Consider the following 14610-nt stretch of genomic DNA (forward strand, 5'->3'; position numbering starts at 1 on the left):
TGCTAATGAGTTATGCTAATGAGCTCCGGCAGCTCTTTTTCTACAAAAAGACCCCTGCTCATAACAGCATAGATTGTCAATTAAAATTTGTCTATTAAAAACAAGCCATTAAAATGGATTCAGAGGTTTACTCCCTCTGGATGTACTGGTTCCCTTTAACTCTCTCGGCTAGTAGCCATTGATGGACCTATCCTCCTGGGAATTCCTGGAAATCTGAGGGTGGAGCCAGGGGAGGGCAGTGTTTCAGGGTAGTTAGGCCTAGTGATGGTCATAGGGATGGAAGCCTCCAGGTGGGAGCTGTGGATCCCACAGAATTACCACTCATCTCCAGACTGCAGAAATCGGCTACCCTGGAGAAAATGGATGCTTTGGAGGGTGTACCGTGTGGCATTCTACCCCACTGAGGTCCTTGTACTCCCACACTCCATCCCCTAAACTCTGGGAGATTCCCATCCTGGATCTGGCAACCCTACCCTCCATTCCCCACTGGTGGCCACGGTGGACCTGGCAAACCTAGGTAGTCACATTCAGTTTCAATATGTTGAGAGACCATTCACTATATTAATTTTCATGGGTGAACAGCTCTTAGACTAGGAATATGAACTGGAAGACCTGTAGGCTTCAGGGGAAAAACAGAACCACCAAAACAGAACAAAAACAAACCCCAAAGAAACACAAAACTGGAGACCAAGAGAAAGGGAAGAGGTTCTTCTGAGGTTCTTCTTGAACTGACGTTTTTCTTGAGGTTGACGAACTTCAGTGGAGTAGTTTTGCCATGTATTCTCTGGAATGGAGAAGGATCCAAGTGCTGATAGAATGAAGCATTAGCAAATTCCATCTTCCCTTCCTCAAGCATACTAACATGGAAAGGTGGTGTTATGTCCACTGACCGCCACAAGGCGCCAGGGACTTACAGCAGAGCTTGACTCTCAGAAAACAATAGGGACTAGGATACTGAAACCTCAAGCAGGCACCAATAGGATCCTTGGCGGGAAGTTTAAACCCTCCAATGGGACCTGAGGGTGGTCCACGGGGATTGTATATAGTTGGCCGCCTGGCCAGTATTTGTTGTTCTGTTGTGTGTGCTAGTAAACGATGAGCTGACAATCATGCTGTGTCCTGGTTTTTCATGTGTCGAACCCACTACACAACAGGTGGGTTATAAATATTTTAAATAACCGATGCAATAAATTAAATAGGGTTTCTATCATTGTCATTTCAGAAAAAGATTATTCCTCCTGAAGACTGCAACAAATCAAAATAAATAAGTAGAATATCGTTTTAAAATTAGAATTTTAATCAAGGCTGCAATCCTAAACATACACACATGGCTGTAAATCTCATTGAACTCTCTTGTATCTTCTGAGTCTGGATGTTCAGGAAACGAACGGTCATGTAGAATATAGAAATTTTTCTGTTTCAGAAGACTTAATGGGTGGAACAAAACCTGTCTTTTCTTGGCCCACTTAAGTATTTACACCAGAGCAATGGTTAGTATTAGGCAACCAGAAAGATTTGCTATGAATTAGAATGAATACAGAAGATCCAGAGACAGGAAGATGGTAAAAACTAGTGAGAGGAAATGGTCAGGCCAGAGTAGTTAGAGGAGCATGAGCCTGTGGAACAGTTTTCCATAGCCTGAGAGGTTTCTGAGAAGATTGCGTAGAATGGAGAATTCTGTTGGAAGTACCTTTTCCCATGACTGAAGCATTACGAAGGGAAAAACCACACCAGGTGATATGCTGGCTTCTACACCAATATCAATAAACAAATGTGTGGAGTGGATCAGTCTGCAGTTGTTTCTCTCTGTGACTGGGGCTTGACAGATTAGGCTTCCCATTCTAGACTCTGGCTTTCTTAAGCATGCAGCATGCAACTGGAGAGGACTGTGGCAGCAGTCTCAGGGATGCTCAGGAGGAGGAGAAGGGATTGTAGGTTGCACACTCCCCTGAGGCACTGCTGCCAACTGATAGGCCCTGCAGGTTGCGTAAAGGTTGGGGGAGGGGAGTGGGAAGAGATGGGCCAAGTGCAAATGTTGCTGAGGTGTCAGGAGTGGCTAATGGAAATGGGCCCTGAGCAATGCTCCCTCTAAGCTGTGGAGTCTTGTGAGCAAAAATTCTACTTCGTGAGCTACCGGCATCAAAGTTGTGAGCGTGCAATTTGGCTGCTGCATACATGAGTTTGCTCTGGAGCCGTCCTTCCTGAGCTAAGACAGAAATGTGTGAGCCGGAAGCTAAAAAACGGTGAGCTAGCTCACACTAACTCAGCTTAGAGGGAACAATGGCCCTGAGTACCCATCCATTGATGGTGCGGAATGGGGCAAAATGGGGCTGCCTCCAAGCCCTTGGCCCATGGGACTCGAACCAGTGGTGTTCCATGCCTTTCCACCACAGTGTTCCCTTCCCTGCTGCATCCGGCTCGTGTTGATGGCAGGGCTGCTGGGAAATGCCCAGTGCCTTGTGCTGTTCCTGTGTGGCCAGGTGGGTAAGTGGTTAAAAACTGCTCCTAAGTGCAGGGTGTATGGGCTCAAATCTGGATCCTGCCTCCTGTTTTGTTGCTTCTTAGCCTGTTGCCAAGCAAAAGGTGAGCTTTCCCTTCTGGTCAGCCTCTTTGTTATTGGGAAATGAGCCCACGCCTCCCATTTGTTACACGGGCACCTTTCCCCAGTAAGCCATTGGGAGTGATGGAACTGCTTTTGGGGAGGGTGCTGTTGTGTGTTCCTTTGTTTTGGCTCCCCCAGAGCATTCCCCTTGGAGGAGAGGAGGAGATTGGATTCGTAGCCTGCCCTTCACTTGCAGTCTCAGAGCGACTTACAAACTCCTTTCCCTTCCCCTCCCCACAACAGACACCCTGTGAGGTAGGTGGGGCTGAGAGAGCTCTTTCCAGAACTGTCCTTGAGAGAACAGCCCTGATAAACTATGGCTTGCCCAAGGTCATCCAGCAGATGCAAGTGGAGGAGTGGGGAATCAAACCCAGTTCTCCCAGATTAGAGTCTATGCACTTAACCACTACCCCAAATTGGTTAAACTTGCCTGGAAAAAAGACTTTGCTCCTAATCCCTGCCCAGGATGAGATCCAACATCTTGGCAGGAAGGGACTTGGCTGGTTGAATGTGCTGGGGGAACTACATGAGCATGGGAATGCTGTGGTTTGCTTGTTTTCTCCCATGTGTGTGCTTTCACACATGCCGAATAATGCGCTATTAATGCAATTCGGCAGGATTTTTCCATGTCACGCAATAAATTCCAGTTGCAAAGTGCATTGAAGGTGCATTATTCGGTATGTGTGAAAACGGCTGCTGTTTCCCCATTCTCCCTTCCCCCCTCCCATGCTCCCTGCTGACAACCCCAACAATGGAGGTGAGCTGGGGAAACAAGGAATAGGAAGATGGTCAGGAAAGACAGGATGGAGGAGGAAGGAAGAAAGGAAATGAAGCAAAATAGGGGAAAAGGGAAACTGGAGGCAGACAAGGAACAAGGAGGAGGAGGAGGAGGAGAAGAAGAAGAAGGAGACAAGCTGAGGGAGGAGGCCAGAGGGAGAGTGGCAGATGGGGGAAGGGATTAAGACAGCTAGGTGGGAGGGAGGGAAGGACCAAACCAGGAAATGGAGATAAGCTGTGGGACATGCAAGGTGGAAAGGAAGGAGGAAAAGTAGAGGCAGCCTTGGGAGGAGGATCAGCTGGTGGGGATGAGATTCCCCTCCCGCAAGTCCTCGTGGGTCACCTACATGTTAACATACAAATAGGATTTCATTGACCTTCAATGAAGCTAAATTGTACCCTTGTTTTGTAACTAACATTTTAACATAACACCTTGGATGCTGCCCATTTTTGTATTTAGAGTGATCTTTAAAGGGTGCTTTTCCAGGAAGCTTGGCGATACGCAGATCTTTTTGCCTTACCTGGAGCGCTCTAAAGACAATGTTTGTTTGTGACTCCAGCACCTCCCCCCCCCATCATAACCTGCCTGTCGACTTGTTGGCCTTAGGCAACATTACAGTTATATAAACTGGCCTTCTGTTGTGCAAATAGGTAGGATTGAGCAGATATGTTGGTGTCTTTTTGAGAAAAGGTCGCAGTCATCCCCAAAGACTTTAGAACTGACAAGCGGCAAAAAGCTGTTGAATTGCATACCGTAGTGGATTGAAAAGGTAGTCTAAAATAAACGGATGTTTGCTATATTCTTGTGACATGAGGAGCATGAGAGAAGATCAGTGCATCGCAAGAGATGTACTTTAACCCTTTGTGTCTCGCAATTGGTATCGGATTTAACGACACTGTAGAAAATGTGAGCAAACTAAGTCTTCATAAAATTCTGTTGGTAGACAAATCTGACCATTCTGGGCTTTCATGGTAAGTGGAATAAGACGACCCTGCAACAGGCCATTTGAAAGTACGTGTTTTTGTTGCCCCGGCTATGGGAAATGCCACCAGCAGATAAAGTGGACAAATAAAGCCTTTTGTTACTTCACCATCCCCAAATCACTCAGTGGGAATTAGTGGCTGAGCAGGGATTTGAACCCAAGTCTCCTTGTTCCAAGTTTACTATGTCAAGATGATAATTCCTATGGCTTGTGAAGTAGCAGCAGTAGCAGTAGTAATAGTAATGCACCACACTTAAAACATTACAGGTAGTATTTATTTTAATTTGAAAATTTTGTATGGTGCCTCTCTTCCTGTCTTAGGAAACAAGGCAGCTGACAGAGAATCAATAGACATGAAACCACAAACATATCATAAAGGAAAACAGTAGCATAAAACAACAGAGAGCAGCAGATGAAACTTCAAAATGAAGGCCATCAAAACAGAAATCAACCAGAGGCCAGTGAAATGTTTGCTAGGTTGACTTAGCAGAATAGTCAGCCTAAAACATGTACCCAGATGTGGAGTGTAGATCTCCTTTGCTGGACTGGTTTACAGGACTTTGATTGTATTAACAGAGGGAAAGGTTTTAATTGCCTTGAAATGGATGAAACCAAACCCTCAGGTCCAACGAGAGTGAACGCCAATATATAGTGAACTATAAGAAGCTAGGAGATGCCACACTCCTGTCTTCTTTTGCCTCGTGACCTTAGCATCTGAACCAGGGTTTGACCACTTCTCATATGCCTTCAGCAATGAAAAGGGAGCCCACTACTGTTACCACCCACAGCAAAGGTACCCTTTCACATATATCGATGTGGATGGAATGAGAAGACTATCTGAAAAGGGCCAAACATTAGGTTGAGACAAGTTCAGGGAGAGAATTCCCACCGTTATACCTTGAAACAATGATTGCAAGCCCTGGACAGTCACGACAGAACGTTTTATCTGACTGCTGAGTTTTTGCTTCCCTTCTGGCCATTTCAAAATTAAAGTTGAATTCTCATCACTGTATTTCGTTACACAAAAACTTTCAAAAAGAGGTATGAGCAGTGCAAAATGCAATATACTTCATTTCGTGAGATGCATAATGGAGGTCTCCAAGGGTTTTATCGTCTGCTTCCTGATAAAGAAAAACAAAGAGATTGGTTAGGGGAAATAAGGCACACGGAAAGTTCTTCAAAGAAATAGGAGAAACAGCCGGGCAAATGCTTTCTGGAAATATGTGGATAATAACAATGTCCATTCTTAGTATCAATATTGGACTCCAACAACCAAGTTCTGAAATGTCCAGGCAGCTGCAGATTTGCTCCCACTATGGTGACCCCTTGTTCGGGACCCATTACTCCATCCATTGCATTAATGGTTACATGTCAGGTTAAGTCCAAAAAATAGATGGCCAACACTATTAACCCATTCATCTCTCCTTTTACTAGCTACTGAACACCGTCAGAGACAACAATGCTATTTCGTATGCAGCTATGTGTTTGTGGACAGATCTACAAGCAGAATCATGGAGCATGGATCATCTTTGATAAATTAAGAGTACAGACTCTAGCTTAGTTCTTGTGGCCCAGATAAATGCTGATTGCCACTTTGGGGTCAGGAATTTTCTCCAGGTCAGTTTGGCTAGGGATCCTGGAGGTATTTTGTCATCCTCAGGGTGTGGAACAGCGGTCACTGTGGGTGTGGAGGGGGAGGTATTTGTGAATTTCCTGCATTGTGCAGGGGATTGGATTAGATGACCCTGGAGGTCCCTTCCAACTCTATGATTCTATAAGACTTTATTTAGGAAAAAGTACAGAACTGCATTAAAAAGTGAATTTATCACAAGGAACACATTCTTCGTACTGAATTTACCATATAATCTCTGGATCCTTTGCCTATCATCAGCAGAAAGTCTGAAAGTGGCTGGGTTCATATAAGAATAATTAGGGTACATCAAGGCACCACGGACACCTGAATGTGCCAACCCCAAGGAGTGACCAAATTCATGTGCAGCAACAAGGAAGAGGTTGACTTCTAAAAACACATAAGAAAAAGAGGTTAGGGAGAAGTTGTGTGTTAAATACCTAATAGGTAGTAGGTACTGTGGTTACTTGGGATTTCATTGAATTCTGTATTTTTGAAATTTGCACTTGTAAGCTACCTTGCATTATTGGAAAAAGGGGGGCATAAATATTTTAATAAATAAATATAAAATAATATAAATGGATTATGATCTCTTGCTGTTCTATATTGTGAAGAAATCCAGTACTTGGATTGAACTGGTCCCAAGGGCTAAGTTATCTGTTATATACATATACATATCTTTTGACAATCCCCCCCAATCATACATATATAGAAAGATATGGCTATACAGACACACTCACATCAGCATCTATATTTATGTTGTGTATAAACAGACACACACATTTTTGTATGGAGAGCCCAGGGAAAGGACCTGAGATGCCTTGACTGCATTGTTATTCTTGGCCAAGGTTATTCTTGGCCACTTCTACTTTAAATGGAAATGAGCAATAAAGAAATAGTAAGGTACACAGAGGGGCATGTCTTCTTCTTAGGGTTCTTGTCATATTCTCTCAGTAGAGACCAGAGTAGGAGAGTGCACAGGCTCAGGTGGACAGTTGGTCTAGGGACCTGCTAAGGTGTGCTTATATATCTCTTCAAAGATGACTTTACCTTCGTGTTGACGGCAGGGCTGCTGGGAAATGCCCAGTGCCTTGTGCTGTTCCTGTGTGGCCAGGTGGGTAAGTGGTTAAAAACTGCTCCTAAGTGCAGGGTGTATGGGCTCAAATCTGGATCCTGCCTCCTGTTTTGTTGCTTCTTAGCCTGTTGCCAAGCAAAAGGTGAGCTTTCCCTTCTGGTCAGCCTCTTTGTTATTGGGAAATGAGCCCACGCCTCCCATTTGTTACACGGGCACCTTTCCCCACTAAGCCATTGGGAGCGATGGAACTGCTTTTGGGGAGGGTGCTGTTGTGTGTTCCTTTGTTTTGGCTCCCCCAGAGCATTCCCCTTGGAGGAGAGGAGGAGATTGGATTCGTAGCCTGCCCTTCACTCACAGTCTCAGAGCGACTTACAAACTCCTTTCCCTTCCCCTCCCCACAACAGACACCCTGTGAGGTAGGTGGGGCTGAGAGAGCTCTTTCCAGAACTGTCCTTGAGAGAACAGCCCTGATAAACTATGGCTTGCCCAAGGTCATCCAGCAGCTACAAGTGGAGGAGTGGGGAATCAAACCCGGTTCTCCCAGATTAGAGTCTGTGCACTTAACCACTACCCCAAATTGGTTAAACTTGCCTGGAAAAAAGACTTTGCTCCCAATCCCTGCCCAGGATGAGATCCAACATCTTGGCAGGAAGGGACTTGGCTACTTGTCTGTGCTGGGGGAACTACATGAGCATGGGGATGCTGTGGTTTCCTTGTTTTCTCCCATGTGTGTGCTTTCACACATGCCGAATAATGCGCTATTAATGCAATTCGGCAGGATTTTTCCATGTCACGCAATAAATTCCAGTTGCAAAGTGCATTGAAGGTGCATTATTCGGCATGTGTGAAAACGGCAGCTGTTCCCCCATTCTCCCTTCCCCCCTCCCATGCTCCCTGCTGACAACCCCAACAATGGAGGTGAGCTGGGGAAAGAAGGAGTGGGAAGACGGTCAGGAAAGACAGGGTGGAGGAGGGAGGAAGAAATGAATCAAAATAGGGACAAAGGGAGAATGGAGACAGTAAGGGAGGAAGAAGGAGGAGGAGGAGACAAGCTGGGGAAGGAGGCCAGAGAGTGGCAGATGGGGGAAGGGATTAAAAAAGGTAGGTGGGAGGGAGGGATGGACTGAACCAGGAAATGGGAGAGAAGCTGTGGGACATGCAAGGTGGAAAGGAAGGAGGAAACGTAGAGGCAGCCTTGGGAGGAGAATCAGCTGGTGGGGATGAGATTCCCCTCCCGCAAGTCCTCGGGGGTCACCTAGATGTTAACATATAAACAGGATTTCTTTGACCTTCAATGAAGCTAAACTGTACCCTTGTTTTGTAATTAACATTTTAACATAACACCTTGGATGCTGCCCATTTTTTTATTTAGAGTGATCTTTAAGGGGTGCTTTTCCAGGAAGCTTGGCGATATGCAGATCTTTTTGCCTTACCTGGAGCGCTCTAAAGACAATGTTTGTTCGTGACTCCAGCACCTCCCCCCCCCATCATAACCTGCCTGTCGACTTGTTGGCCTTAGGCAACATTACAGTTATATAAACTGGCCTTCTGTTGTGCAAATAGGTAGGATTGAGCAGATATGTTGGTGTCTTTTTGAGAAAAGGTCACAGTCATCCCCAAAGACTTTAGAACTGACAAGTGGCAAAAGCTGTTGAATTGCATACCGTAGTGGATTGAAAAGGTAGTCTAAAAGAAACGGATGTTTGCTATATTCTTGTGACATGAGGAGCATGAGAGAAGATCAGTGCGTCGCAATAGATGCACCTTAACCCTTTGTGGCTCGCAATTGGTATCAGATTTAACAACACTGTAGAAAATGTGAGGAAACTAAGTCTTCATAAAATTCTGTTGGTAGACAAATCTGGGCTTTCATGGTGAGTGGAATAAGACTACCCTGCAACAGGCCATTTGAAAGTACGTGTTTTTGTTGCCCCGACTATGGGAAATGCCACCGGCAGATAAAGTGGACAAATAAAGCCTTTTGTTACTTCACCATCCCCAAATCACTCAGTGGGAATTAGTGGCTGAGCAGGGATTTGAACCCAAGTCTCCTTGTTCCAAGTTTACTATGTCAAGATGATAATTCCTTTGACTTGTGAAGTAGCAGCAGTAGCGGTAGTAATAGTAATGCACCACACTTAAAACATTGCAGGTAGTATGTATTTTAATTTGAAAATTTTGTATGGTGCCTCTCTTCCTGTCTTAGGAAACAAGGCAGCTGACAGAAAATCAATAGACATGAAACCACAAACATATCATAAAGGAAAACAGTAGCATAAAACAACAGAGAGCAGCAGATGAAACTTCAAAATGAAGGCCATCAAAACAGAAATCAACCAGAGGCCAGTGAAATGTTTGCTAGGTTGACTTAGCAGAATAGTCAGCCTAAAACATGTACCCAGATGTGGAGTGTAGATCTCCTTTGCTGGACTGGTTTACAGGACTTTGATTGTATTAACAGAGGGAAAGGTTTTAATTGCCTTGAAATGGATGAAACCAAACCCTCAGGTCCAACGAGAGTGAACGCCAATATATAGTGAACTGTAAGAAGCTAGGAGATGCCACACTCCTGTCTTCTTTTGCCTCGTGACCTTAGCATCTGAACCAGGGTTTGACCACTTCTCATATGCCTTCAGCAATGAAAAGGCAGCCCACTACTGTTACCACCCACAGCAAAGGTACCCTTTCACATATATCGATGTGGATGGAATGAGAAGACTATCTGAAAAGGGCCAACCATTAGGTTGAGACAAGTTCAGGGAAAGAATTCCCACCGTTATACCTTGAAACAATGATTGCAAGCCCTGGGCAGTCACGACAGAACGTTTTATCTGACTGCTGAGTTTTTGCTTCCCTTCTGGCCATTTCAAAATTAAAGTTGAATTCTCATCACTGTATTTCGTTACACAAAAACTTTCAAAAAGAGGTATGAGCAGTGCAAAATGCAATATACTTCATTTCGTGAGATGCATAATGGAGGTCTCCAAGGGTTTTATCGTCTGCTTCCTGATAAAGAAAAACAAAGAGATTGGTTAGGGGAAATAAGGCACACGGAAAGTTCTTCAAAGAAATAGGAGAAACAGCCGGGCAAATGCTTTCTGGAAATATGTGGATAATAACAATGTCCATTCTTAGTATCAATATTGGACTCCAACAACCAAGTTCTGAAATGTCCAGGCAGCTGCAGATTTGCTCCCACTATGGTGACCCCTTGTTCGGGACCCATTACTCCATCCATTGCATTAATGGTTACATGTCAGGTTAAGTCCAAAAAATAGATGGCCAACACTATTAACCCATTCATCTCTCCTTTTACTAGCTACTGAACACCGTCAGAGACAACAATGCTATTTCGTATGCAGCTATGTGTTTGTGGACAGATCTACAAGCAGAATCATGGAGCATGGATCATCTTTGATAAATTAAGAGTACAGACTCTAGCTTAGTTCTTGTGGCCCAGATAAATGCTGATTGCCACTTTGGGGTCAGGAATTTTCTCCAGGTCAGTTTGGCTAGGGATCCTGGAGGTATTTTGTCATCCTCAGGGTGTGGAACAGCGGTCACTGTGGGTGTGGAGGGGGAGGTATTTGTGAATTTCCTGCATTGTGCAGGGGGTTGGATTAGACGACTCTGGAGGTCCCTTCCAACTCTATGATTCTATAAGACTTTATTTAGGAAAAAGTACAGAACTGCATTAAAAAGTGAATTTATCACAAGGAACACATTCTTCGTACTGAATTTACCATATAATCTCTGGATCCTTTGCCTATCATCAGCAGAAAGTCTGAAAGTGGCTGGGTTCATATAAGAATAATTAGGGTACATCAAGGCACCACGGACACCTGAATGTGCCAACCCCAAGGAGTGACCAAATTCATGTGCAGCAACAAGGAAGAGGTTGACTTCTAAAAACACAGAAGAAAAAGAGGTTAGGGAGAAGTTGTGTGTTAAATACCTAATAGGTAGTAGGTACTGTGGTTACTTGGGATTTCATTGAGTTCTGTATGTTTGAAATTTGCACTTGTAAGCTACCTTGCATTATTGGAAAAAGGGGGGCATAAATATTTTAATAAATAAATATAAAATAATATAAATGGATTATGATCTCTTGCTGTTCTGTATTGTGAAGAAATCCAGTACTTGGATTGAACTGGTCCCAAGGGCTAATAGTTATCTGTTATATACATATGCATATATTTTGACAATCCCCCCAATCATACATATATAGAAAGATATGGCTATACAGACACACTCACATCAGCATCTATATTTATGTTGTGTATAAACAGACACACACATTTTTGTATGGAGAGCCCAGGGAAAGGACCTGAGATGCCTTGACTGCATTGTTATTCTTGGCCAAGGTTATTCTTGGCCACTTCTACTTTAAATGTCTCTCGGTAGAGACCAGAGTAGGAGAGTGCACAGGCTCAGGTGGACAGTTGGTCTAGGGACCTGCTAAGGTGTGCTTATATATCTCTTCAAAGATGACTTTACCTCGGTCGGTTTCTGACCACTTCTCACTCTCATCAAAGTGGGCATCTCCTCCTAGGCCACTTCCAGGGAAATAAGCGTGGGCCAAAGTTCCCCCTCTTCCGTCAAAAGGACTATTGTCACCATGGGCTAAAGTTGAAAGAGAATGCAGTCATTGTTAAGGGAAAAAATGTTAGGCTAGAGATGATCAGTATTCTGGAATGTCCAGCATATTCAAATAGTCCTGCATACTCTTTGACAATCTGACTCTCTGTATTGTATTGTGTCTGAAGGGCGTTTTTTTTTTTGGGGGGGTCAATGGTGGTACTGGTGGAAGTGGCAATGTCGCTTCCATATGAAGTGCATAACTTATAATGCTTTTTGCAATTTTATATTAAAAAAGAGTTTGGAGTAGGGATGCTAGGCTCCAGGTGGGACCTGGAGATGCCCTGGAATTACAGCTCATGTCCAGACAACAGAGATCTGTTCCCCTGGAGAAAATGGCTGCTTTGGAGGGTGGAGTCTACAACAGTGTACCCCACGGAGGTCCCTGTCCTCCCCAGGCTCCATACCCCAGTCTCCAAGCGTTTCCCAACCTGGACCTGGCAACCCTAGTTTGGGGTTTTTTGGCAGCAGTGAGTTAAGGTAAGGGAAGTGGTGTGTGTGTGTAAAAGGGAAGAATGTGAAAATTGAAAGCCTGATCAGGGTGACATAGTGGTTAGAGTAGTGGGCTAGTTTCTGGGAAACCTGGATTCAAATCTTCACCCGGCCATACTGCTTACATGGTGACCTTGGGCAAATCACCCTCTGCCACCCTGATCTCTGTTATAAGAATGCTATGAAAATGGAAGGAGAATCATGAAAATGGTCCTGCACTCTTTAGAAGAATGGTGGGATAAATATACGTAGATGGATCAATAGAAGTGTTATGATAAACTGCAGTTCAGAAACTATAATTTGTGTTACATGCTTAGTTCAGAGATCATTCTGCAGTGATTCTGGGCCCCTGACGTTGTAATGCTTCAGAAAAAGGAAATGGTTTCTATGCACGAAAAAATCCATTGCTTCATGAACACACAAAGCTGCCTTCTACTGAATCAGACCACTGCTCCATCAAAGTCAGTCCTGTGTACTCAGACTGGCAGCGGCTCTCCAAGGTCACAGGCAGAGGTCTTCCATATCATCTACTGACATATCTTTTTAAGTGGAGATGCCAGGGATTGAACCTTCTGCATGCCAAAAAAGATGTTCTACCCCTGAGCCATGGCCCCTTCCCATTTGGAATGCAGGGATTCTGTTCTGCGAACTGATCATTGTAAAGTCTTACCACGAGATGCAAACAGAATTTCAATATCGGCGGTTCCAGAAACTCTAGTGAACGTCAGTGGGGTCACATCACTCCACACTTTAAATGCCCTCTGTATGATTTGAACCACTTTGGATTTAGGCAGGTCCGGAGTAAAATTATTTATCCTTTGAGAAACAGAGTAAAATAAAAATATTGGAATTCTGGAAATAGAACTGTTGATATTAAAAAGCGGGAGGGGGGGATAGAGCTAACCTATAAGTCAGTCCTTTCTTGGTCCATATCTGTGAGCCTGCTCGTTGTTCTTGCACATCTGGGACTCCACACCGAGGTAGTTGCATTAAGTTTTTCATTTCATCATCTATCTTTCCGGTTACAGTCAAATGGAAGAATCTTTGCATTTCCTTGATTCGTTCTGCTATTGAAAGAGCTTTTGTTTTGTGAAGGGATGGGAAGAACTTGTCAAGATAAACCTGGATAAAGGGGGGGAAAAACACCAAGCCAGCTATCTTAGAACCTTAATGAACACACTGCTTGTAGAAAGAGTAGTGATGGGGTTGCAAATCAGCAACGTATGTTGATAATCTGTGGTACAACAGAACTGTGAAAGTGGAAGCAATCCGTGAACGAAGTCTAGATCGGTGAGCCATGGTAGTCCAGTAGTTGGTGGTCTTGATCCAGAAAGATAATCCATGCATGCTCACATGGGCGATGCTGCGTCTAGCATTCGCTCCACATTTTCTCAACTGGGAGGGAAAGTTGCAGCTCAAAACCACATTCAAATACCTTGGGCAACACCATACTGACTGCAAAGTCAGCCCTGAATGGCCATAAATCTATGCAGAAGGTACCATAAAACCTGATGGACAAAGAAAGCAAAAGTAGCATGCAGTGTAGAGGGTTCCATAGAAAGTGAAAGGAGCATGCAATGCAAAGGGGAATTTCTGTTCCAAATCGGGTTTCGTAAAACAACAGAGGAAACAGCCAATCCAGAATCACCCTTTATCTCCCAGCTGGATCAAACACACAGTACTGCCCTGGGGATTAGACACCACATCTATGCTTGGATTCAGTGGCTGGCTTGGAAAAGTCTATTGAAAGACATTTGAGACAAGCGTTGTATGAGTTGGAATCCTACAAATGGCCCGTGCAAGGTATTTAGGAGAAAGAAATCTTGCCCACTTCTCCCTTTTCTGAGCAGACCCCTGTGACTCCAACCAAACAGCTGATGCAGGTGCTCGGGGTACCTTGTGAAAAAAATATGCCATGTTGCATGGGGAGCTGGAAGAGGGGGGGAAATCAGGCAAAATTAGCCTTTCACTGAGACAAGTGGGAGGGGATGATTCCCCCTCCTCAATGCAGCCCCCCCCATGGGCTTCCCCCCCCGTGAGGATCCTCCAACTCCCAGTGACTGGCTTTTTGGGGGGCTGCTGGGAGGGTGGGGTAAAAATCTAATGAAATAAACAAACAAATAAATAAATAGTTTGCTCTGGAGCCATCCTTCCTGAGCTAAGACAAAAATGTGTGAGCCAGAGGCTAAAAAACTGTGAGCTAGCCCACACTAACTCAGCTTAGAGGGAATACTGGTAAAGACTTACCCTATAAATTGTTGGAAGCTGAATGGACTCACACATCAAGAAAGGGTTGTGAAAAATAGTTTCAGTAGTGATAAAGAGACCGTTAATGATTCAATATATGACAAGAGCAAGAATGAATTTGGTGCAAGATGTTTGAGGCACCATATGCACAATTTTACACTATGAT

At 44.3% G+C, this 14610-nt stretch overlaps 1 protein-coding gene across 1 annotated transcript in view; it reads right to left on the reverse strand.

Annotated features, from left to right (window-relative positions):
• Positions 1 to 13323, reverse strand: part of LOC107119163 (matrix metalloproteinase-18-like) — a 21386-nt gene extending 8063 nt beyond the window's left edge. The window contains exon 1 of the mRNA XM_015421615.1: positions 13102 to 13323. Coding sequence (XP_015277101.1) covers positions 13102 to 13247 — 146 coding nt within the window. The 5' untranslated portion in view covers positions 13248 to 13323. The remainder of the gene's footprint in view (positions 1 to 13101) is intronic.
• Between the last annotated feature and the right edge of the window lie 1287 nt (positions 13324 to 14610).

The sequence above is a fragment of the Gekko japonicus genome, unplaced genomic scaffold (genome assembly GCF_001447785.1).
Source record: "Gekko japonicus isolate JY-2015 unplaced genomic scaffold, Gekko_japonicus_V1.1 scaffold1654, whole genome shotgun sequence".
NCBI classification, from domain to species: domain Eukaryota; kingdom Metazoa; phylum Chordata; class Lepidosauria; order Squamata; family Gekkonidae; genus Gekko; species Gekko japonicus.